The sequence below is a fragment of the Plectropomus leopardus genome, chromosome 17 (genome assembly GCF_026936395.1).
Source record: "Plectropomus leopardus strain MGB_pleo_1.0 chromosome 17, ASM2693639v1, whole genome shotgun sequence".
Classification (NCBI taxonomy): Eukaryota; Metazoa; Chordata; class Actinopteri; order Perciformes; family Serranidae; genus Plectropomus; species Plectropomus leopardus.
This window is the reverse complement of record NC_142192.1, coordinates 27,368,920-27,393,526: the sequence shown is the minus strand read 5'-3', so window position 1 is coordinate 27,393,526 and position 24,607 is coordinate 27,368,920. Positions and strand designations below refer to the sequence as shown.

At 35.3% G+C, this 24,607-nt stretch overlaps 1 protein-coding gene across 1 annotated transcript; it reads left to right on the top strand.

The window, feature by feature from the left end:
* Window positions 1-665: 665 nt before the first annotated feature.
* On the top strand, window positions 666-24,502 carry LOC121939554 (uncharacterized). The gene is made up of 14 exons (XM_088090758.1): window positions 666-813; window positions 2,540-2,806; window positions 6,027-6,305; window positions 7,014-7,313; window positions 7,915-8,013; window positions 9,153-9,217; window positions 14,277-14,490; window positions 16,672-16,932; window positions 20,184-20,462; window positions 21,354-21,653; window positions 22,448-22,543; window positions 22,854-22,871; window positions 23,033-23,105; window positions 23,253-24,502. Exons 1-13 carry the CDS (start codon window positions 717-719, stop codon window positions 23,077-23,079), a joined length of 2,322 nt encoding a protein of 773 aa, XP_087946884.1. The 5' UTR covers window positions 666-716; the 3' UTR covers window positions 23,080-23,105; window positions 23,253-24,502.
* Window positions 24,503-24,607: the final 105 nt, after the last annotated feature.

Here is a 24,607-nt window from a genome sequence, read left to right as displayed (position 1 = left end):
TTATGATATTTTCTGTGCTGATAGTTGGTCTGATGTGAGCCCAAAACAGTGTGCAGGTCTGTGCTGAAAACACACAAAATACCTTATTGTAGTAACACATCAGTGTAACACCTTATTGGATATGGACTTCAAAAGAGATATATGATGTTCCCCTCCATCTAATTTAATGATCAGATGGTTTGATTGCATGAGGAGGATCTGTTTAACCCTTTACAGACCTGAGCAAATAGGCTTTATTTCTTTCAAAAACATGGGAAAATAACAATTAGCAATGTAAGAAATAAATTAATGAAAATTAGCAAGAATTAGTAAAAAGTGAAAGAAAATTACCTGAAATAAAAACAAAAACAAAAAAAATAAATTACCTGAAAAGGGTTCTTTAAAAATCATAATAATTCTGTAACATTGTTTTAAATATGTAATCATGATACTTATATCGTTTTTCTCTAACTTTTTTCCTTGACATTTTTTAGTTTAAAAAAAACTACAACTGTTTTTTTTTTAAAAAAATAATTTCTTTACAAGTTGCAGTTACATTTCTTAAGAAGTTGCTGACTGCCTTTTTTCCTCATTTTTGGAGGAAATCTTTCACTGTCATTCATAACCTCTTTCAGTGACTTTCACCGAGTTACAGGTGACGTCATGCTCAGCCTAAATTCTCATTGGTCACATTGAGTCTCCACCTTCTTTTTATTCGCACTTCATGAGCGGGAAAGATGGTGTCTGTTTTTCTGTCAAAGCTTCAGATGGTCAAAATGAAGACCTGGATTGTCCTGATTGTCCTGGGAATGTGTCTCCATGGCGCGGCGGCACGTGAGTTAATAGTTTTGTTGTCTATATCGGTACCATTAAGACCGATACTGTCTGATCGATCTTGATGCTAAAATGCAGCATGAGGAGGCAGCGCTGCACAGTCCAGCACACAGATACATGAAAAGAGTCCAAAATACTTTAAAAACATAAATAACTGGCGTTTAAACTAGAGTTTCTTTGCCTAACTACAAACTACATTATACTTGGTAATTTAAGCCTTTGAGTTGTTCATGATTATTTTATATATGTGCTCTTTTTAAAGTGCAGTGTCATTAATTTAATGCTATTAATTGTGACTATTATTTTAAAAAATTATGGGTTTTTTTTTCGAATAAGAGACTGTTCGTTATTTATGAGAGGGGAGGGGTGGTGTCAAATGGGGGAGGTAGTCCAAATATTTTTTTAAGCACAGGGTAAGGATTTATGTTTTTGATTTGGCTTAGGAGAGGGACATTCAACTTTAAATTTATGTTTTTTTTTGTGTGTTTATTTTAGTACCCATAGAATCCCCAAACCATCAAGTGGTCAAAAGCATTTTTATTGAAAAGCTTCAAAAATCACACCATTTATCACAGCCAGAAACTAAAAATAAAAAATAAACTCCAACACAAAATATAAAATGTAATCTGTCACCACATAATATAGATTTTATAATTGAAAAGGAGCAAGAAGAAAATAATAATATATATCCTTCCTCCTCTTTTAATAAATAAATAAATAAATAACAGAGATGACTGAGAATAATTTGACAATATGAACGCACAGAAAAACACACTAAAAACGTAGTTAACATAAATATTATATTCCAAATTATCTTATTGTTTGATGTATATATTTTCTGAAATCAGCTAATATAAGAAATATATATTTTAAGCCATTCTTCAGAGAAAAATACAGTTTGACGACTCATACTAAATTACACATCTGCTTTAAAGTAGTACGTTCATACTAAATTCTGTTATCAGTATCGGCCACAAAGCTCCAGCATTTGACTAGCAGTAATGTTTAACTTTTAATAAAAAAAGATTGAGGTTAAACTTTTAAAAATCAGAACTAAGAGCAGATAAACATCAGTTCATGCTGGACGGATTGTTGGAGCGAATATGAATCTAGTTTATAACCTATACAAATAGAAACTTTACAGAATGACTACATTAGAAATAAGACCGAACTTAATTAAATGTAGAGTTGTGTCAATTCACATATTTCTGGGATTGTTGAAACACAGAAGATTTGCTTTTACACAAAATATTGTTTATCAAAAGTATTGGGAGTAAAACTTAAGAAAAAAGGTCTAAAGTACATGAATCAAGATATATGAAAGTGAGAAACTCAAGGGACTCGGTCAGATCACTTGGTTGTATTTTTAAAAAGTATCTTTACACTCAAACATTTGAATTCCACAAATCCTCTTCAGCATATATTCAATACTAGATTTAAAACAATGACCCCTGTTTTTTCAAACTGCTTTCTGTCAATGAAAGTCAGCAACCCAACTGTATGACCTAAATATGCGACTCACTTAATATTTTAATTCAGGATAAATACATTTTTTTAGACAAATTCATCACAAATACTATAAATAATGTATTTACGGAGTGCACAATTGAGATTATTAGGATGCTTTGCATGTAGTACTTTTTGATTCTGAGTGCATTAAAATGACATTTTTTAGTGATTGAGAAAACTGTAATTCTGAAATGAATATTTTGCTATTTTCTTACAGGAATTCACTCTCTGAGGTATGTCTACACTGCGTCTTCTGAGGTCCCAAACTTCCCAGAGTTTGTGTCTGTTGGGTTGGTTGATGACGTTCAGATTGATTGCTATGACAGTAATACCATGAGGGACATACCCAAACAGGACTGGATGAGCAGAGTCACAGAAGAGAATCCACAGTACTGGGAGAGGGAGACAGGGTTACATTTGAATGCCCAGCAAGTCTTTAAAGCCAACATTGAAACTGCAAAGCAGCGCTTCAACCAAACTGGAGGTCTGTTTATGTTCCACTTTCTCTTGATAAAATGTTTATATTTTCATTCAGTGTTTTAATAAACAGATATTTCACACACACAACTCTTCAGCTGTCATGTTTTATTAATGCAGACTAAACAGTTTTATGTTTTTTTATTGATTAATTGAAAAATAGTCATTATGTAATCAGTAATGGCATGAATATTTAGTTTGTGCCCTAGAATTAATCTGCAGAATACAGATTAACTTTATTGCACTGACCACAGTGTGTCCATCCCATAATATACATACATATATAGTAGAACTACAGATTGGATGAGATTAACTTTACTCGATCACAGTGTGTCTGAGCTATAATAAACATACAGTATATAGTGCTGAAACAAATAGTCAATGAATCGATTAGCTGATCAACAGAAAATTTAATGAAAATAATTTTGACAATCAGAAAATCATTTAAGTTTTTTATTTCAGCAGAAAGCCAAACATTTTCCAGTTCTAGTTTCTTAGATATGATAACGTTCTGCTTTTCTCTGTTTTATATTATTTAATATTAATTACTGTTCATTATTGGTCAGACAAAAACAAGCAATTTGAAAATTTCACCTCAGCGTCTGAGAACTTGTGATGGACATTTTTCACTATTTTCTGACATTTTACAGCGTAAACACTTCATTGATTAAGTGAAAAATAGTCATTATGTAATCAATAATGACAAGAATAAATAGTTTGAGCCCTAAATATGTTTCAGAATACAGATTAGATCACATTAACTTTACTGTACACAATGTGTCCATCCCATAATATACATACATAAACAGTAGAACTACAGATTGGATTAGATTAACTTTACTCGATCTCAGTGTCTCTGTGACATAAGAAACATGTTTAGTGTTGAAACAATTATGTTTAATCGATTACATGATCTAACAGGATATGTATTGACGACTATGTTAATAATCAGATAATCAAAAGTCTTTTATTTAAGCAAAAAGCTGAGCATTTTCTAGTTTTAGAGTCTCATTTGGGAGAATTTCTCTGTTTAAATTTAATTTTATATTAAATAATGTTCACTGTTGGTCAGACAAAAGGATTAATTTATAATGGGCATTTTTTTTACATCTGCCTTAAATTTTACAATAAATTAAACTATTGATCAAAAATAAAAATTATTAAAAAATAATTATTATTTTCAGCTGTAATTATAAAGTAGAAGTCCAGGTTAGATTAGATGAACTCTGCTGTTCTGACCACAGTGTGTTGGTCCGTCCCATCAGGCAGCATCAAGACAACATCTGCAGGTGGAAACCATGGATGTATTATAAGGAAGTCAAAGTGGCGCATGAACATGGATGTATTATCATGGATGTATTATCATGGATGTATTATCATGGATGTATTATAAGAAGTCTGGATACAGCCGTGGGGGCGGGGCCTCATTCATTCCTATGAGAGCTGCTCATTGGCGCATGAAGCAGAGAAAACTCTTTTTCCGGGTTTGGAAAAGTGTCAAATACCCGGATCTACTGGCCCATAGAGCATGCGTGGAAGTGATTAACGACAGCCGAAAGCGGCCGAGTTTACCCGAACATTGACTCCGACTCACAGGCTCGCTCACACAGATGACCCGAGTGCTCGAGGCGACAGCGCCGGTGCATGAGCATTCCTCTCGTAGTAGCTTAGCTTATTAGCAACAGCAGCTAATCGGCGGTATAACGACAGCGCTGTCGGTTTTAATATTTACGTGATTATCAGATAATGGTATATTTATCTCTCTCTCTCTCTACACACACATATAGATACAACTCATCAGGGAATCATATCGTAATCTCGACCAGAGAAATCAAATTAACAGAATCTGAACGTGTCGTGCCCATAAAAAGGTAATAAAAGGTGCTGCTTGTAATGTTGCCCCGTGTTTTATCACACAGCTCAGCTTTTAAAAATACTATGTTCAGTACCTTTTAGTAACTGTAACTGGTGCTCTGCGCTGCTCACTGATAACCGGAGGTTAAATACAGACCGTAGACCGTATATACGGTCTCTGATACAGACAGACGTCCATGTTACAGCTTTACAGCCAACAGCGTATGGATGTGTTGTAAAATGGCAAAAATGATGAATTGTGATTAAAAAATGATGAATTGCAGCAAAAATATCGGTTACTCTTAGAGTTACATGCGCGTTCATGCGGTAGAGTCCTTGGGCCGATGCGCGTTCATGTTATGGCTGGAGAAACACCGAATTCCAAATCTTGATTCGGAAAATAGCGAAATTTACGTCTTTATGACTTAATGTTTTTAATTATGGCTATAAAAATGCGTTCTGAAAAGTAAACATATCTCAAAAAAATTATCCAGTGATTTAAGGTGGTCTCTTTCCCAATGTTAACAAATTGGGAAAAGTCTTTCTGGGCCAGTGTGCGTCACATGACGCTGTAGTTCCACTTTCGGCCACTATGTAAATTTTACTTCAGAGGGTGGCGCACTTCCTGGGGGCTGGGAAGACAACCGACAGCTGTTTCCACCTAGCCCCCAGGAAGTGCGCCACCCTCTGAAGCAAAATTTACATAGTGGCCGATACATCCATGGTTGTCTTGAGTGATTGACTGATGGACGGATCAATCAGGACACACAGACTGCGTCCCAGTCTCCATAATGGTCCTGCTGGTTTCTGTCTTATTCTGACCAGTTGTAGTAACACACTGCTGAACAGGACACACTGTCCTGGCTGAGCAGGTGGAGTCTAGAGACTAATCCTGGACTGAGACTGTCCCTCAGTGGAAGCATCTAGAGCCGCCTCAGGACAGTCTCGTCTGTAGTGTCTCACAGGAAGAGGACACTGTTGGACTGATCTACTTTCTGCAGGGTCTCAGTGGCTGTAATATCCAGTCCAGAATCAGGTTCAGTCTGCTCGTCAGGACTCCACCTTCAACAGTGGTGTGTCTCTGTGATTTAAAAAAAAAAAAAAGAAGGAGGACATGAACTGTGTGAGGATGTCACTGTGTTTCCCAGCAGTCTCTGTCTCTCTGTCTCTCTCTTTTAAGACGTCCACAGTGTCCAGATGCTGACTGGCTGTGAGTGGTTGTCATGGAGACAGTAACAGCCGGAGGTGTAGATCCTCTGGTTTGGTGTGTGTGGATCAGTGTGTCTCTGTGGAAAAGATGTGATATCAGCTGATGATAGATGACTGTGATGTGGTCTCACTCTGGTTTAATGCTGTCTTTGTGTCTCTCTCAGGTGTCCACATTGCTCAGGTGATGTACGGCTGTGAGTGGGATGATCAGACTAATGAGGTTAAAGGTTTTAATCAGCAAGGTTATGATGGAGAAGACTTCATATCATTGGACCTGAAGACAGAGACATGGATCGCTCCAAAACAACAGGCTCTTATCACCAAACGCAAGTGGGACAATAACCAAGCTCGGATAGCAAGTCTAAAGAACTACCTCACCCAGATTTGTCCTGAGTGGGTGAAGAAGTATTTGGACTACGGGAAGAGCTCTCTGCTGAGAACAGGTAGAATCACATGACCTGATGTAGTTTAACGAACAGGCACGGCTTTATGTTTTACACACTTTACACACTCGGCACGTTATCCGTATTATAATTTTAATATTCACTCACAAGTGCTAATTGTTTATTATTGTATTTATTTACATTTATATTTTTATACACTTGACATACTCAGCATATTTACACACTTTTATTTTTTAAAATATTTACATACTTGTTCTGATTGTTTACTTTTACTGTATTTATATTTGATATACTTGTGCCGGTACTTATTTCTACTTGCTATAATTCTCTATGCTGACCACAGTTTCGCTCCAGGGATCAACGAAATATTTCTGATCTGCCTTCTTTCCCTTTACACCATTTTCTCTGTCACTCTCTCCCACATTCATCACCTCGCTTTTCCTCCTTTTTCACTCTTTTTTCTTCTCTATATTTTTCTTTGTCTCAGTTTTTCTCTCCGTCTCTGTCTTTCTCACACTCAGTCTTTCCAAACTGTCTCACCCTCTCTCCTCTCTTCGTCTGTCTTTTTATTTCTTCTTTTTTCTTTTCACATTTATATTTCAGTGAGATTTATTTACATTAAATATATAAACAGTCTTTGTGTTGTTCAAGCATTTATGATACATCACATCAAACAGGAAAGACAGTATTAATATAAAGTCAATAATAATAAAGAACCTGTAAACTGTCTGTCTCTTCTCTCTGCAGAGCGTCCCTCAGTGTCTCTCCTCCAGAAGTCTTCCTCCTCTCCGGTCAGCTGCCACGCCACAGGTTTCTTCCCCAACAACGCCATGATATACTGGAGGAAAGGAGGAGAGGAGCTTCATGAGGGCGTGGACCTCGGAGAGGTCCTCCCCAACCACGATGGGACCTTCCAGATGAGCAGCGACCTGGACGTTTCATCGGTCAAACCTGAAGACCGGGACAAGTACGAGTGTGTGTTTCAGCTCTCTGGTTTGGAGGACATCCGCACCAAACTGGACGTAAAAATGATCAGGACCAACGAAGGTAAGACTTGAGTCAGAAGTGATGAAGGTGGGAAACACACATTTAGTTTGCTGTGACTCTGCTGTATTTTTTATGTGTTTTTAAATTGTTTTGTCTTCAGTTTTATCCATCAAGTTTTTTTAAATGTATAATTTTAAGCTTAGATTTGTGTTAAACAAATGCACGTGCCCACGTCTGGACCTGGAGTTACTGCTGTTTTTTCTACAGTTTGTCTGCTGTTTATATGAACTTTGATTAATATAGAAAATTATTAATGATGAAACAAACGCATAATACATTTTTTAAGTGTCTTTGGTTTCTTTTTTATATTTTGAAATTAGCTGTTTTCCCACATTTATTTAGTTTTTAAATTGTTAAAAAAAAGAAAAAAATTGTGGAAGGCTTTTATCCCCATTTTTTTGTAACTTTATATGTGTTTAACTATAGTTCAGAGATGATACAGTAATGTTGTTCAGACAAGTAGGGATACAAATCAATGTTAACAGCAGCAGCAGTAACATATAGTGTCTGCCTACAAGATTGTGGTCTGATTGAAGGATTTTCTTCTAACCTGCTTCATCTGTTCATGTTTTGACTAATTTTGTTGTTTTCTGCTCAACAGAGAAACCTGCTGATACGACCATCCCCATCATTGTTGCAGTTGTTCTTGCTCTCGTCCTCATCGCTGTGATTGTATTTGTGGTTCACAAAAAGAAGAAAGGTGAGAGACTCTAACATGAAGATTTTCTTTTTTTGCTGCTATTTTGATTTTAAACTTGGAGTTGACGCTGTTATCCAGATTACAAAATTGAGTCAAACTCCAGCAGTGAGCGGTTTAAGTCGCAGAGCCACAGTGTCACGATGATATGACGAGATATGACTAAGCTGTCTCTGCCGTAGAAAGACTCAAATACTTTTGAAATTTATGTTACATAAACAGAAAAAAAACAGAGAAATTGAGGCTTTTGCTGAAGAGGTAGAAAACCTACAACTACCAGAATGCAAAGTTGCTGCACCAGACCAGTAAACGCTCCTGCTGGTGGATGAATTAACAAAAACTCGTATGTGTGAAACAATGGCAGCCAGCCGGCAAGAATCAGTTTCATATTACAGTTAAACAGTTCGCTAAAACGCATTTCTGAAAAGATTTTAGGCGAAAAATATGCTACAGTATAACAGAGTCTTATATTTGATCAGCGCTGCTTAGATTTATTTAATTTGCGTCTACAGCCGAGTTTGGTCGTGGGGGGAGAAGCGATATCTCATGCTACCCACATTATTTAGAAAAAGTAAAATAATAGATGAAAATTGGTGCAGAATCCATTTAAATATCATTACTATTATGTAGCTATTTCATCATATTTGCTTCTGTTCTTCATATTATGTTGAATTTGTAACATATTACAGCTGTTTTTAATGTATGTGCATTACTGGGAACACACTCACATGCATTTATGCCCGTTAAAGACTGACCAGCGATTTTATGGCGCTCAGTGAACTCTTTGAGGTATTCAGTTGCTCGCAGGCAGAGAGTGGAGCCGCACTGTTTTACCACTGTGTTGTGGATTGTGTATTTTGTACTTGGAGAAAAAAAAAAACATTTTCGTCTTTTATGTCCATGATTAGTCAGAGTGAGCTGTATGCGTACAGGATACGAAACGCGCGTTAACTGATGATATAAGACACAAGTGATAGTAAAAATAATGAAGTAAGATAAAAACAAAGGTAGAAGAGATACATTTATCAGTTTGAGTAACTAGGAGAGGGAGTCATATCTGTCAGGAAGACAATGTTAGAAGATATTCTGGCGTTTTTTTGCAATAATGACAACTGAAATTGTTTCTTTGTTTTTTATTTCAGCCAAATGCCCTCAATCTGACAACAGCTCTGAGCTCTCTAAGAAACTGAATCCAGACCCAACATCATAAAAACACCACCCTGCACACAGTGAGTTTCCTCATGTGACACGTGAACTATTCACAGCTGTCGTTACACGAAGCTGCTTTAAACCGACTTTTCGTGATTGTTTCTGTTTCCGATGTAAAACTTCTCAGACATTACAGCTTTAAAGAAAATCTTTGCCTGCCAGTTGATTTTTCACAACAAACATGAAAAAAATGTTAAAAAATGAGAGAGATGCGTTCAGAAATATTCACATCAGCAGCTCAGATCATATTTAAAGCTTAAAAATTGACCTTTAGTGAAACAGTGACACTGATTTATTAAAATGGAGTTGAACCAAATGAAAAGAATTAATTATATTGCATGTTAAATGACTGAACCATGGGCACTTTAACTCTAAATGATGCTGTAGATTTGTGGCTTTGTTGAACTGAATTGTCCAAATTCTTTGGGTTTATTTTGTTTTCTGTTTATTGTTTGTCTCTTTAGGTTTATGGACACATGTTGCACTGGAACAATGTTTGTGTATCTGTGTTTCTGCTGGTGATGAACTCCACCTCTCGCCCAGTGTGCACTGGGATTCACTCCAGTTCCCTGCGACTCTCAGCAGGATGAGCCAGTTAGGAAGAGGATGGATGAAGATTTATTTTGTGAATTATCCTGATTTCTAAGTCATTAACCCTTTGAAACCTGAATCAACATCACTTATCTTGTGCTGCTTGCAGGAGTATTTCGCAAGTGTTTAAAACTTCGAATCCTGAGCAAATTAGTTCGATTTCCTTAAAAAAACACAAGTGAAAAGGCAGCGAGCAACTTGTTAAGAAATGTTCCACAGATTGCAAGAAATGTGTAGATTTATTACATTATTTTTTTAAAAAAGCTTGGAAAAACTATCGTGTTTAAAAAAAAAAACCATTGAAAAAATGGTAAATTCTTTATATATAATTATCATAAATATATAATTAAAATTATGTCAGAAAATTATTATAATTTTGAAGCACTTTTTTCAGGTCATTCCCTTGTTTTTGTTTATTTGGTTTTTACATTTTTCTAATATTTAGGGATTTTTTTGTGCTTATTACTAATTTTGTGCTAATTTTTGGGTAATTTCTCTGAGGGTCATTAAAGAAATCTAATTTGCTCAGGTTTCAAAGGGTTAACCTGATAAATAATCCAGTGTGTTTATTACTGCTCTCTAAAGACCCCCTATGCACAAATACACAATATAAGCACCAGTGCAAACTTTTTTTTCCAGTTGTGTAAATAGGTTGTTTGTATATTTCTTTAAAACGTTTGAAAAGATTTAGTTTGATCTCAAACAGGCCAAAGCTTATAATTTATGTCTTTGAGTGTTTTCTTAATGAATTAGGAATATGTTGGCTTTTGTTTCATAATGTTTATCTTTTGATCTGTTTTTATTATATTTTAATTTTAGCAGAGATTCTAAAAGGATTGTGGGATGTTGAAGCTTCTCAGCACACTGATAGAAATGTTCCTGTAAATATTTCCTGCTCGTATTTTGGGAAAATAAATGTTTTCTCTGTTAGCTTGTTAAACATAAACATGGTTTCCCACAGTCATGGAAAACCTGGGAAAGTCATTGAATTTCACAATCAAATCACAATTTCACAGTCACAGTTTTCAAGGCCTGGAAAAGTCATGGCATTCATAAAAATTATTGAAAGTTTTTGGAAAAGTCATGGAATATTGTTGTGGGTAATAAAATCATAGCAGTAATCATTGGTGGACGACTTTTAACGTAATTTAACATGACAGCAGATTAATTTTCTGTAGCTGTCGTAACGGCTCGAATATGTGATGATGAGTGACATTTTGTTTACTGTCACATACGAATATTAATTTTCTCTCCGTCTTACGTCTCTCCCTTTATGTACGCCAGCTAGCTGAAATTACATGTTAGAATTTGAATCTGATATTTTACAAAAATGCCAGGCAAGTCAGGCAAGACATTTTGATTAATGTTATTATTATTATGGGTCATGAAAAGTTTTGAAATGTTGTCAGTTAAAATGTGAGGGAACCCTGCATGAAGAAATTGCACAGCGATGATCAAAATCAATTCTTGTGTTGGTTAAGTAAGTTAATATCAGATGAAATTTCTCTAATGTTTCATTTCTTTTGCACTTTTGTTTTGCTTTTCAATAAAGTGTCATTTCATTTCAAATGTGTGTCTTTTTGTGATTCAGCATTTATGTTGACAATAATTTGAATAGAGTCGCTGCGTTTAGTTGTTTATTGCCCTTTGGACTGTAAACTTTGTGATCTTTGGTTTATTGATACAAAGGAAACTTAACTTGCTGAATGTTGGATGACTCACATCTGAAATTTTTTTCAAAAAAGACCTTTGAATTTGCAACCCTGAGAGACATTTTCATAATAATGATTTAAAAATACAAAAACTGACATTGATAATCTTTATTTTCCTGGTTGAAGAAACCCTGACTCAGCTAAAAACAAAAAGGTTATGATGTGCATCATGTTCTTTAATTTATTTACTGACAACTTAATTTCATTATTTATGTGCTGCACAGAAGCTACTTTTGTGGTACATTGCAGAGAAAGCAGAACATGATTATTTTTTACAGATTTTTATTTTCTCTTGATAATGTTTAAAATGCTTTTTCATTTTAGAAGACAGATTTTTTTAATTGCACATCATGCTTGTTCGTACAGCACACAGGAGTGATGTTAATAATCCAAATAAAAAGTTTCCATTCATAAGTTTCTCAGCATTGATGTAAAAGTTACTTCTGATGTTTGATGTCTTGGGAAATCTACGTTTTGCAAATTAAAAAAATCCTTAAAAGAGATTAAAGAAAGAAATTAAACATCTAAAGGAGGATGAATTTCACAAATAATGTTATGATTCTGCTTTTACTTGATTAGCAAGTTAATGTCAATGAAAAAAAGTCAAACTTTTCTAAACGTGGTATTTTCTAGTATAATAAAATTTAGAAAATATGGTTTAACATGGACATTACTGTATAGAGTGTAAAATCCCAAATTTTTAGTACAACTTGTACAGATTAGGGTTTTATTCTTGGATAAAGTGCTTCTGGAAAAACAAGTTATTTATTTGTTGTTTGTTTGATTTTATAGTTGTTTCATATAAGAGTTTTCTTTCCCCTGAATTCAGCATTGTTAGAGGAGTTTTTTAGGTTTCAGCGAGCCGTGGAGCTGTTCACTGACACCAAATACAGTTTATATTGATTTTATTTCACTATATTATTCTTAAATTGGTGAATACATAAAACCGGATTCACTGATCACAATGATGTTTTGGCAGTTTGACACCAACAGAAAGTCAGGTGGTTTCCCATCAGGAGATGCATAAAGTGTCCACAGGGGGCGCTGTCACACTGCTGACTGTCTGTAAAGGTGAATTCAGCGATAAACTCAGGTATTGATCAGCACTAATAAACTCATGTATCGATCAGCAGTGAGCAGGAAGAGATTTCTCAACCAGAGTTCAAACCTCAAAGTCACAAACAAATTAACTCTTTCTGCTTTGCTTTCTTTGGTTCTTGTTTCCATTTCAAAGTCAAACACGGAGGTGAAACTTTGTGTCATGGAAACGATCTTGTGTTTTATGATATTTTCTGTGCTGATAGTTGGTCTGATGTGAGCCCAAAACAGTGTGCAGGTCTGTGCTGAAAACACACAAAATACCTTATTGTAGTAACACATCAGTGTAACACCTTATTGGATATGGACTTCAAAAGAGATATATGATGTTCCCCTCCATCTAATTTAATGATCAGATGGTTTGATTGCATGAGGAGGATCTGTTTAACCCTTTACAGACCTGAGCGAATAGGCTTTATTTCTTTCAAAAACATGGGAAGATGACAATTAAGAATGTAAGAAAAAAAATAATGAAAATTAGTAAAAAGTGAAAGAAATTGCCTGAAATAAAAACAAAAACAAAAACAAAAAATTACCGGAAAGGGTTCTTTAAAAATCATAATAATTCTGTAACATTGTTTTAAATATGTAATCATGATACGATAGTTTTTCTCTAACTTTTTTCTTTGACATTTTTCTTAACTTAAAAAAATCTACAACTGTTTTTTTTTTTTTTTTTAACATTTTCTTGACAAGTTGCAGTTACAGGGATCTGTTTAACCCTTTACAGACCTGAGCGAATGGGCTTTATTTCTTTCAAAAATATGGGAACATGACGATGAAGAATGTAAGAAAAAAAAATGAAAATTAGCAAGAAATGAGTAAAAAGTGAAAGAAAATTGCCTGAAATTAAAACAAAACAAAAAATTATTTAAATTATAATAATTCTTGACATAGTTTTAAATATATAATTATGATCATTATATAGTTTCTCTCTAGCTTTTTTTCTAGACATTTTTCCTTAGCTAAAAAAAATCTACAACTGTTTTTTGAAACATTTTCTTTACAAGTTGCAGTTACATTTCTTAAGAAGTTGCAGACTGCCTTTTTTCCCCATTTTTGGAGGAAATCTAACCACCTTGTTTAGGGTTCAAAAGTTTTAATACTTGTGAAACACATCTAAACCAGCACAAGTGATTGTGATTAAAGAGTTAAAAGGGTTAAAATTACAGATGATAACAGTCTCCACAGAGAAACTGTCCTGCTGCACAGCAGTTGCAGGTTTGAGCCTCTGGGGGGAGCACCTCACCACATTTACTCACTATAACATCAGTGAAAACACACTTTGATTTGTTGTTCAGTATTTTTGATCAGGACTGTTTTCAATCCCAGCAGCTCAGACACACAAAATACCAATAACTGCATCCCCAAAGACTGCAGAGTATCTGATCTGTGGCTGACAGTGACCTCTGACCTCCCAAAAGATGTAATACATGTCTGCACGTGACATCACATCAGCCTAAAAATCACTAAACAAGATCTGAGCAGCAGCAGGTTTATTACTCCTTTAATGTGTCGATAAAACAGAATAAAGCCCCGCATGTGTGATGTCTCTTCGTCCTCTTACACAGGCTGAAATAACATCATTTTACTTTCACTTTCATTCATAACCTCTTTCAGCGACTTTCACCGAGTTACAGGTGACGTCATGCTCAGCCTAAATTCTCATTGGTCAGATGGAGGTTGATATCAGGCTCCACCTTCTTTTTATCCGCACTTCATCCTTCGAGCTCGAGCAGGAAAGACGGTGTCTGTTTGTCTCAGAAATTAAACATTTTAGTCGTTTTTCTGTCAAAGCTTCAGATGGTCAAAATGAAGACCTGGATTGTCCTGATTGTCCTGGGAATGTGTCTCCATGGCGCGGCGGCACGTGAGTCAATAGTTTTTAAGTTTGTTGATTTTTAAATATAATATACTTCGTATCTTTATTTAGTGTAAGTTTAAGCTTCTTCTGGTGGTCTTTGGTGTTTAGTTAAAGGACTTTTACGTTTAAAAATAACAAATCCGATATCTTAAAGTTCACGTGTGTAAATTCTTGCTGCCGTTTGTAGTTTGGTCTCTAATTTTGTCGGTGGCCGCTGTTGAGTTTTTGACAAGAAGGAAAGTCTACAGTGTATTTCTGAAAAAGGCAGAAGTGTATCTTTCTACAGCGTTTTTATTTCGGTCAATATTTTATTATATTGAGACCTTTAAGATCGATACTGTTTGATCGATCTTGATGCTAAAATGCAGCATGACGACGCAGCGCTGCGCAGTCCAGCACACAGATACATGAAAAGAGGCCGAAATACTTTAAAAACATAAATAACTGGCGTTTAAACGGGAGTTTATATGCCAAAACTATATTGCACTAATTTAAGTCTTAAGTTGTTTTTGACCATTTTATATACCGAGGCTACTTTTCTAAAAGTGTAATGTCGTGAATTTATTGCTGTTGATCATGACTGTGATTTTAGAAAATATGTAAATAGTTCTTATTAGGGACTGTTCGTTATTTATGAGAGGGGAGGGGTGTGGAAAATGGGGGTAAGGTATTTTTTAAGCACAGGGAAAGGTTGTATGGTTTTTTTTATTTGGCTTAGGAGAAGGACATTCAGCTTTAAATTATTATGTTTATTGTATTTATTTTGGTACCTTCAGAACCCTCAAACCCGGAAGTGGGTTTTAAAAGTGTTTTTTTCTTTAAAAATCAATTCAATTTCCCACCATTTATCATAGCCAGAAACTAACTAACTAAATAAATACGGTTATTTTGGGGTAAGGGCGCTTTCTGCATCATTTTCCCCTCAGAAAGGCTCAAGGAAAAACCTCTTCATATCATCATATTATATGATAGAGGTATTTATTTTTTTAAAACAAGAAAAAGAAATGAAGTCACACTGCAGCCACCTTTTTACTCTGATAAATAACAATGTACAGTCCCTTAGTTATTTTTAATTTATTAAGCAAAATTATAATATTTTCTTTGTCTCAAAACACTTGCCAGCACCTGTACCGGCTGCTGTGAAGGTTTTAGATTTCTGTTTTTATCCAACAAGTCATTTGATGGCTTTGTTTTCCTGCTGAAGCCAAACAACTTCCTGCTTTGTTGGTAAAATACTTAAAATCGACCCCTGATGTATTTAATCTATATTAAACACATTGTTACAAGATACATTGATTTTCTTTTCATTTCCAATAATTTCAGTTTAATCTCCAACTCAAAATCTAAACTGTAATCTGTGACCACATAATACCGATTTCATAATTGTAAAGGAGCGAGAAGAAAATAATATTATATAACCTCGTCCTCTCTCATAATGAATAAATAACAAACAAAGACATCTGTGAATAATTTGAAATCAGGACTGAGAGCAAATAAACATCATAGTGGAGGGAATATTGGAGAGGACATGAATCCAGTATATAACAGATACTAATAAAACTCACCAGAATGACGTCATTAAAAAAAAAAGAGATCTTAATTAAATGTCGAGTTCTGTCCGTTAACATATTTCTGGGATTGTCTGTATTGAAATACATAAGACTTTATTTTATACAAAGTATTGTTTATCAAAGATATTGGGAGTAAAACTTTAAAGTCTTCAGTAGATGAATGAAGACGTATGAAAGTGAGGAAGACGAGGGACGAGGTCAGATCACTTTTTGTTGGTTGTATTTCTAAAAAGTATCTTTTTACTTAAACATTTGAATTCCACAAACCATCTTCAGCATATATTTAACACCAGATCAAAAAAGACACCTTTACAAACTGCTTTCTGTCAGTGAAAGTCAGCAGCATAAATGTGTGACCTAAATATGTGACTCCTTTGATATTTTATTTCAACATAAAAACATTTTAAAGACAATTTCTCAGGGCTGAATACTTGTTCTTTGATTACAATTTATCCAATGTGACAACAGGGGCAGTAAAGCCTCCTCAAGACGACGGTAATGGGAAGTGAATAGTAGTTTGCATGGTGGTGAATTTACTGATGACTTTAATATACCATGGTTTTGGAAATGAATGCTTATACTAACGAGGCCTTTATTTCTGTTTCTCTGATTCCAGTCACACACTCCTGGAAAGCCTTTTACACGGGCAGCACTGGCCTGAATGAATTCCCTGAGTTTGTGGCTGTGAATCTTGTGAATGATGAGGTGATGGGCTACTTTGACAGCAGGACCAACAGATTTGAGAGCAAGCAGAGCTGGATGACAGAGAACCTGGGTCAGCAGTATGCTGAGCAACAGACAAACATTCTAAGAGGCTATATACCAACTTTCAAAGCCAATGTAGCAACTGCAATGCAGCGATTCAACCAATCAGGAGGTAGTGTATTATACCTCTCTCTCTCTCTCTCTCGCTTTCTCTCTCTCTCACACACACACACACACAAACATTTCTCCTGTGTATACACAGCACTGCCAAGCTAACAGAGATGTATTATATGAAATCAACTTGTTTGACATATGATACCACATTGATTGTATTTTTTATGTCAGCATTTAAAATAACATCTATTGCAAAAAAAGTTTAGAATGACATACATAGAAGTTCCATGTATGCGAAAAATTACTTCGTAGAATAGACAAAAAAAAAAAAATAAAAATAACACACTTTATCTCCACTGGATCAGATCAGAGTAACTCTCCTGAAGTGTCCACAGCGAGTTGGTCCGTAATAACTGGACTGCAGGAACCAGCTGATCACAGCAGTTTAACACTCAGCTGATAGAGGAACGTTACCGCCTGGTTTCCCAAACTGCGGCGCAGGACTGTAAACAGGACGCAGGCTGCTTGTGCTGGGTCCTCATATGAGAGGAGGAGCAGGATGGTTTAATCAAGCCGACTGACAGGACGACACGATGGACGTCTCATTCAGATCACAGATTTAAAACGTTGAACAGCTCGACTCTGCTGCACTGACCACAGTGTGTCCATCCCATAATATAAATGTAAAGCAGAACTACAGATAAGATCATTTTACTTGATCACTTGTGTCGAAGCCATAATAAACACATATAGAGCTAAATAATAATTAATCAATCAGTTGACTGTATCAAATTAAAACCATTTTGATATTCAGATAATCATTTAAATATTTTATTAATCAAAATGTCTAACCTTTATTTAGTTTAAGGTTCTCAAACACAAGAATTTCCTGCTTTTCTCTGTTTAATTCATTTTTTTTTTATAAAATACTGTTCAGTGTTGGTCAGACAAAAGAAGCATTTAAAAGTTTTCACTTCAGTCTTTGGGAACTTGACGAGCATTTTTAACTGTTATCTGACATTTTACAAACAATTTATTGATTAATTGAAAAATAGTAATTAAGTAATAAATGATGACAAGAATATTTAGTTTGAGCCCTAAATATTTTGCAGAATATTGATTAGATCACATTAACTGTCCTGTACTGACCACAGTGTGTCTGCGCCGTCATAAACACAAAGCGCTGAAACGGTTAATCAATTGATTGATTAGTTTGCCAACAGAATTTTTTACAACCATTTAAATGATCAGATAATTATTTGAATCTTTTATTTAAGCAGAAAGCCAAACATTTTCTAGGCAAGTTTCTCAAATATGAGGATTTTTTTTTGCTTTTTTTCAGTTTTATATCATTTAATATTTAATACTGTTCAGTGTTGATCAGACAGAAGAAGCAGTTTAAAGATTTCACCTCAGCCTCTTGAAACTGGACATTTTTCACCATTTTCTGATTTTTTAAAATAAAAGTGTAAACAGTTATTAATTTAAAAATAGTCATTATGTAATCAATAATGACAAGAATATTTAGTTTGAGCCCTAAATATGTGGCAGAATACAGATTAGATCACATTAACTTTATTGCACTGACCACAGTGTGTCCATCCCATAATATACATACATATATAGTAGAACTACAGATTGGATGAGATTAACTTTACTCGATCACAGTGTGTCTGAGCTATAATAAACATATAGTGCTGAAACAAATAGTCAATTAATCGATTAGCTGATCAACAGAAAATTTAATGAAAATAATTTTGATAATCAGAAAATCATTTAAGTTTTTTATTTCAGCAGAAAGCCAAACATTTTCCAGTTCTAGTTTCTTAGATATGATAACGTTCTGCTTTTCTCTGTTTTATATGATTTAATATTAATTACTGTTCATTATTGGTCAGACAAAAACAAGCGATTTGAAAATTTCACCTCAGCCTCTGAGAACTTGTGATGGACATTTTTCACTATTTTCTGACATTTTACAGCGTAAACACTTCATTGATTAATTGAAAAATAGTCATTATGTAATCAATAATGACAAGAATAAATAGTTTGAGCCCTAAATATGTTTCAGAATACAGATTAGATCACATTAACTTTACTGTACACAATGTGTCCATCCCATAATATACATACATAAACAGAAGAACTACAGATTGGATTAGATTAACTTTACTCGATCTCAGTGTCTCTGTGACATAAGAAACATGTTTAGTGTTGAAACAATTATGTTTAATCGATTACATGATCTAACAGGATATGTATTGACGACTATGTTAATAATCAGATAATCAAAGTCTTTTATTTAAGCAAAAAACTGAGCATTTTCTAGTTTTAGAGTCTCATTTGGGAGAATTTCTCTGTTTAGTTTAATTTTATATGAAATAATGTTCACTGTTGATCAGACAAAAGGGTTAATTTATAATGGGCATTTTTCACATCTTTCTTAAATTTTACAATAAATTAATCTATTGATCAGAAATAAAAAGTATTAAAAATAATCATTATCTTCAGCTGTAATTATAAAGTAGAAGTCCAGGTCAGATTAGATGAACTCTGCTGTTCTGACCACAGTGTGTTGGTCCGTCCCATCAGGCAGCATCAAGACAACATCTGCAGGTGGAAACAGCTGTCGGTTGTCTTGAGTGATTGACTGATGGACGGACCAATCAGGACACACAGACTGCGTCCCAGTCTCCATAATGGTCCTGCTGGTCTCTGTCTTATTCTGACCAGTTGTAGTAACACACTGCTGAACAGGACACACTGTCCCGGCTGAGCAGGTGGAGTCTAGAGACTAATCCTGGACTGAGACTGTCCCTCAGTGGAAGCATCTAGAGCCGCCTCAGGACAGTCTTGTCTGTAGTGTCTCACAGGAAGAGGACACTGTTGGACTGATCTACTTTCTGCAGGGTCTCAGTGGCTGTAATGTCCAGTCCAGGATCAGGTTCAGTCTGCTCGTCAGGACTCCACCTTCAACAGTGGAGACAAACTGTTGTCTCAGTGGACGCAGTGTGTCTCTGTGGTTTAAAAAAAAAAAAAAAAGAAAGAGGACATGAACTGTGTGAGGATGTCACTGTGTTTCCCAGCAGTCTCTGTCTCTCTGTCTCTCTTTTAAGACGTCCACAGTGTCCAGATGCTGACTGGCTGTGAGTGGTTGTCATGGAGACAGTAACAGCCGGAGGTGTAGATCCTCTGGTTTGGTGTGTGTGGATCAGTGTGTCTCTGTGGAAAAGATGTGATATCAGCTGATGATAGATGACTGTGATGTGGTCTCACTCTGGTTTAATGCTGTCTTTGTGTCTCTCTCAGGTGTCCACATTTTCCAGCAGATGTACGGCTGTGAGTGGGATGATCAGACTAATGAGGTTAAAGCTTCTCGACAGTTTGGTTATGATGGAGAAGACTTCATATCATTGGACTTTAAGACGTGGACATACATCGCTCCAAAACCACAAGCTGTCATCACCAAACACAAGTGGGACAATAACCAAGCTTCTATAGCAGGGCATAAACAGTACTACACCCAGCTTTGTCCTGAGTGGCTGAAGAAGTATTTGGACTACGGGAAGAGCTCTCTGATGAGAACAGGTAGAATCACATGACCTGATGTAGTTTAACGAACATAATAATCTTCACGCGTCTCTTTTGTTTCGAACCGACGGCAACATCACAAAATACACGAACCAACAAACAGAGACCCTCTTTGTATCAGTTTAACACATTTCTCTCTCTCTCATTCTCTCACCTCTTCATTCATCTTCTCTCCTCTCTTATATCAGTCGTATACATTTCATCGCAGCGTCAGGCACGGCTTTATGTTTTACACACTTTACACACTCGGCACGTTATCTGTATTATAATGTTAATATTCACACACAAGTGCTAATTTTTAATTACTGTATTTATTTGCTTTTATATTTTTATACACTTGACATACTCAGCACATTTTACACACTTTTATTTTTTCAATATTTACATACTTGTTCTGATTGTTTACTTTTACTGTATTTATATTTGATATACTTGTGCTGGTACTTATTTCTACTTGCTATAATTCTCTATGCTGACCACAGTTTCGCTCCAGGGATCAACGAAATATTTCTGATCTGCCTTCTTTCCCTTTACACCATTTTCTCTGTCACTCTCTCCCACATTCATCACCTCTCTTTCCCTCCTTTTTCTCTCTTTTTTCTTCTCTATATTTTTCTTTGTCTCAGTTTTTCTCTCCGTCTCTGTCTTTCTCACACTCACTGTCTTTCCAAACTGTCTCACCCTCTCTCCTCTCTTCGTCTGTCTTTTTATCTCTTCTTTTTTCTTTTCACATTTATATTTCAGTGAGATTTATTTACATTAAATATATAAACAGTCTTTGTGTTGTTCAAGCATTTATGATACATCACATCAAACAGGAATGACAGTATTAATATAAAGTCAATAATCATAAAGAACCTGTAAACCGTCTGTCTCTTCTCTCTGCAGAGCGTCCCTCAGTGTCTCTCCTCCAGAAGTCTTCCTCCTCTCCGGTCAGCTGCCACGCCACAGGTTTCTTCCCCAACAACGCCATGATATACTGGAGGAAAGGAGGAGAGGAGTTTCATGAGGGCGTGGACCTCGGAGAGGTCCTCCCCAACCACGATGGGACCTTCCAGATGAGCAGCGACCTGGACGTTTCATCGGTCAAACCTGGAGACTGGGACAAGTACGAGTGTGTGTTTCAGCTCTCTGGTTTGGAGGACATCCGCACCAAACTGGACGTAAAAATGATCAGGACCAACGAAGGTAAGACTTGAGTCAGAAGTGATGAAGGTGGGAAACACACATTAAGTTTGCTGTGACTCTGCTGTATTTTTTATGTGTTTTTAAATTGTTTTGTCTTCAGTTTTATCCGTCAAGTTTTTTTAAATGTATAATTTTAAGGCTTAGATTTGTGTTAAACAAATGCACGTGCCCACGTCTGGACCTGGAGTTACTGCTGTTTTTTCTACAGTTTGTCTGCTGTTTATATGAACTTTGATTAATATAGAAAATTATTAATGATGAAACATACACATAATTCATTTTTTAAGTGTCTTTGGTTTCTTTTTATATTTTGAAATTAGCTGTTTTTGCCACATTAATTTGGTTTTTAAATTTTTTAAAAAAGAAAAAAAAATTTCCCCAACTTTTTGTAACTCTTTAAATATTTAACTATAGTTCAGAGATTATAGGCACTGTGTTGACAGAACCGCTGGTCAGTTTTAGAAGATGGGTCACCATATTTTTTAAATAAGTGGATGATTTTAATGTTTCTAAAAGTAAGTCAGAATAAAGTTAACTGTCCATGTATGTTTGACAGAAGCTCTCATTGTGCCAAAACCAACAGTTTGGGACAGAAACCAACATCGACACACAGCTGAACAAAGACATCAAAGCTAGAAAGAATAAACGAGCATAGATATAGTAAAATGTCGTGCAGATAAATAGGAATACAGATCCAAATTAACAACAGCAACAGTAACATATAGTGTCTGCCTACAAGATTGTGGCTTCATCTGTTCAGGTTGTGATTATTTTTGTTGTTTTCTGCTCAACAGGCGCTGACGTGACCGTCGCCGTCATTGCTGGACTTGTTGTTCTTGCGCTCGTCGTCATCGCTGTGATTGGATTCTTCATTTACAAAAAGAAGAATGGTGAGAGACCAAAACAGAAACATTATCTGTGAATTTTTTCAGTATTTTGATTTCAAACTTTGAGTCGGTGCTTTACGTGTCACTTCCCAGCAAACAAAATCTGTTTCAGCCAACAGTGAGCGCTGTAAAATATTCAGCTTAAGATAATGTGACTATAGCATGATGATGTAGGGAGAGGTATGAAAAAGTAAGAGATTTATTTAAAAGTTTAAATGAGTAGAAATTGGGATTATTACTGGAAAGAAGGTGAGAACGTGAGGCATTTTTAACTGTAACAGTATAAATAATTTATCTTTTATTTTTATTTCAGCCAAACGCCCTCCATCTCGTAAGTAAAACTTGTTTTTATTTTTTTCTGACCTGACATTCACTCTGGAGATTTAAAAGAGCTTCTGGGTTTTGTGTCAGAGATCTTGTGCAGGATGTTTGCTGCACTGTTAGCTGTAAACACAGTGGTTTGGGGCTGACATTGTGTTTCTGATCTCACAGCCATCAGCAACCCTGAGGTCTTGGAGGAGCTGAATCCAAACGCATAAATCAGAAACACACCACCCCGTACACAGTAAGCTGCTTCATATGAGACATCAGCTATTAACAGCTGTTAAACAAAGCTGACTGAAACTGCAAAATTACTCTGCCAACATTTATGGTAAACTATTTTATATCTTATTTATTTAATGTTATATGTTTTCTCTTTTTGTCTCTGTAGGTGAATAAATACGTTTTGCACTGGATCAGGGAGCGATGTCACCACACTCTCCTGTAAACTGGGAGTTCATCAGTTATTCATCATTCATATAATAAACTGATAGAATCAGGTTTGGGAATTTAGTTATAGAAACTTATCTATTGGAGAGAAAACAGATTTGAGAAAAAAGTTGGAAATTATTCTACAAATATTACAAAACATTAATGGTGACATTGAATTATTTTGATCATTTAGTTTCAATTTCAGAAAAGTGGCATTTCCTCCGATAAAATATTTGCTTAAACATTTGTAAATCAAATTAGGCCTATGAGTTTTGATAGTAGTAATACAATGAAAGTGTCACAAACATGTAATCCATTATACTCATAGATTGATGCTTCTGCTTTTTTGCTTTTCTGATTAAACTGTTATTGTTATACAAATGTAAATACATGCATACATACACACACACACACACACACACACACATGCATTCCAATATATTTTCATACACTCGTTTCAGGTTTGGTGATGTGATGTAAACCTTGAGATAACATTTGTCAACCAGAAGCGACTCATTCTTGTTTCTCTGGTTGTTTTAGATCAATGAGGATGATTCTGTTAATCAGTGAGCAACATCCAAAAAACATGCTCTGTAACTTGGACACCCTAAATTTCCCGTAGGTGTCAGATATCCATCTCTTACCCAGGTTGCACTGGGATTGACTCCAGTCTCGATGCACACTGGATGAACGCAGTTTTGTATCACTGTGGTGAATCATATAAAACACGACATGAAATTAAACGATGATAGGTTTCATCAATGTTGCCCTGCACACACACACACACACACACACAAACATCAGTACAGTTTTTTTTTCCAGTTTTGTAAATAGTTTGCCTGAATATATTTTTCAAAACTGATAAAATTAAAAGATTTTGTTTGATTCTAAACAGGTTAAAGAAAATTATTTATGTCTTTGAGGTGTTTCTAAATTAATCAAAAGTGTATTGGTTTTTGTTTCATAATATCCATCTTTTGGTTGATTTTAAGCTTCTCGGCATGCTGATATAAATGTTATTAATATTTTGGACTTGGGATGCTTTTCCTCTTAGATTTATAAAAACAGAAATTTAAGCTGGATGCTGAAAATCATTTTTTGTGTTGGTTAAGGAAGTGAATAGGAAGTGAATGTCAGATGAAGTGGACTTAATGTATCGTTCATTTTGTACTTCTGTTTTGCTTTCAATAAAGTGCCCAAAATTCCCCAGTTCTGTGTCTGTGTTTCATATGCTCACAAATCTGTGACTAGCTGAAATTATTTGAATATTGAGCTTTAACTATTACAAGTTTCAGGCAAAGCTGCATTTCTTTA

Excerpts from the sequence above, each read along its gene's own strand:
- LOC121939554 (XM_088090758.1), top strand. The coding sequence starts at position 717 with ATGGTGTCTGTTTTTCTGTCAAAGCTTCAGATGGTCAAAATGAAGACC. Across the intron at positions 8,014-9,152 it reads GGTTCACAAAAAGAAGAAAG|CCAAATGCCCTCAATCTGAC; the intron begins GTGAGAGACTCT and ends TTTTTATTTCAG. Across the intron at positions 16,933-20,183 it reads GCGATTCAACCAATCAGGAG|GTGTCCACATTTTCCAGCAG; the intron begins GTAGTGTATTAT and ends TGTCTCTCTCAG.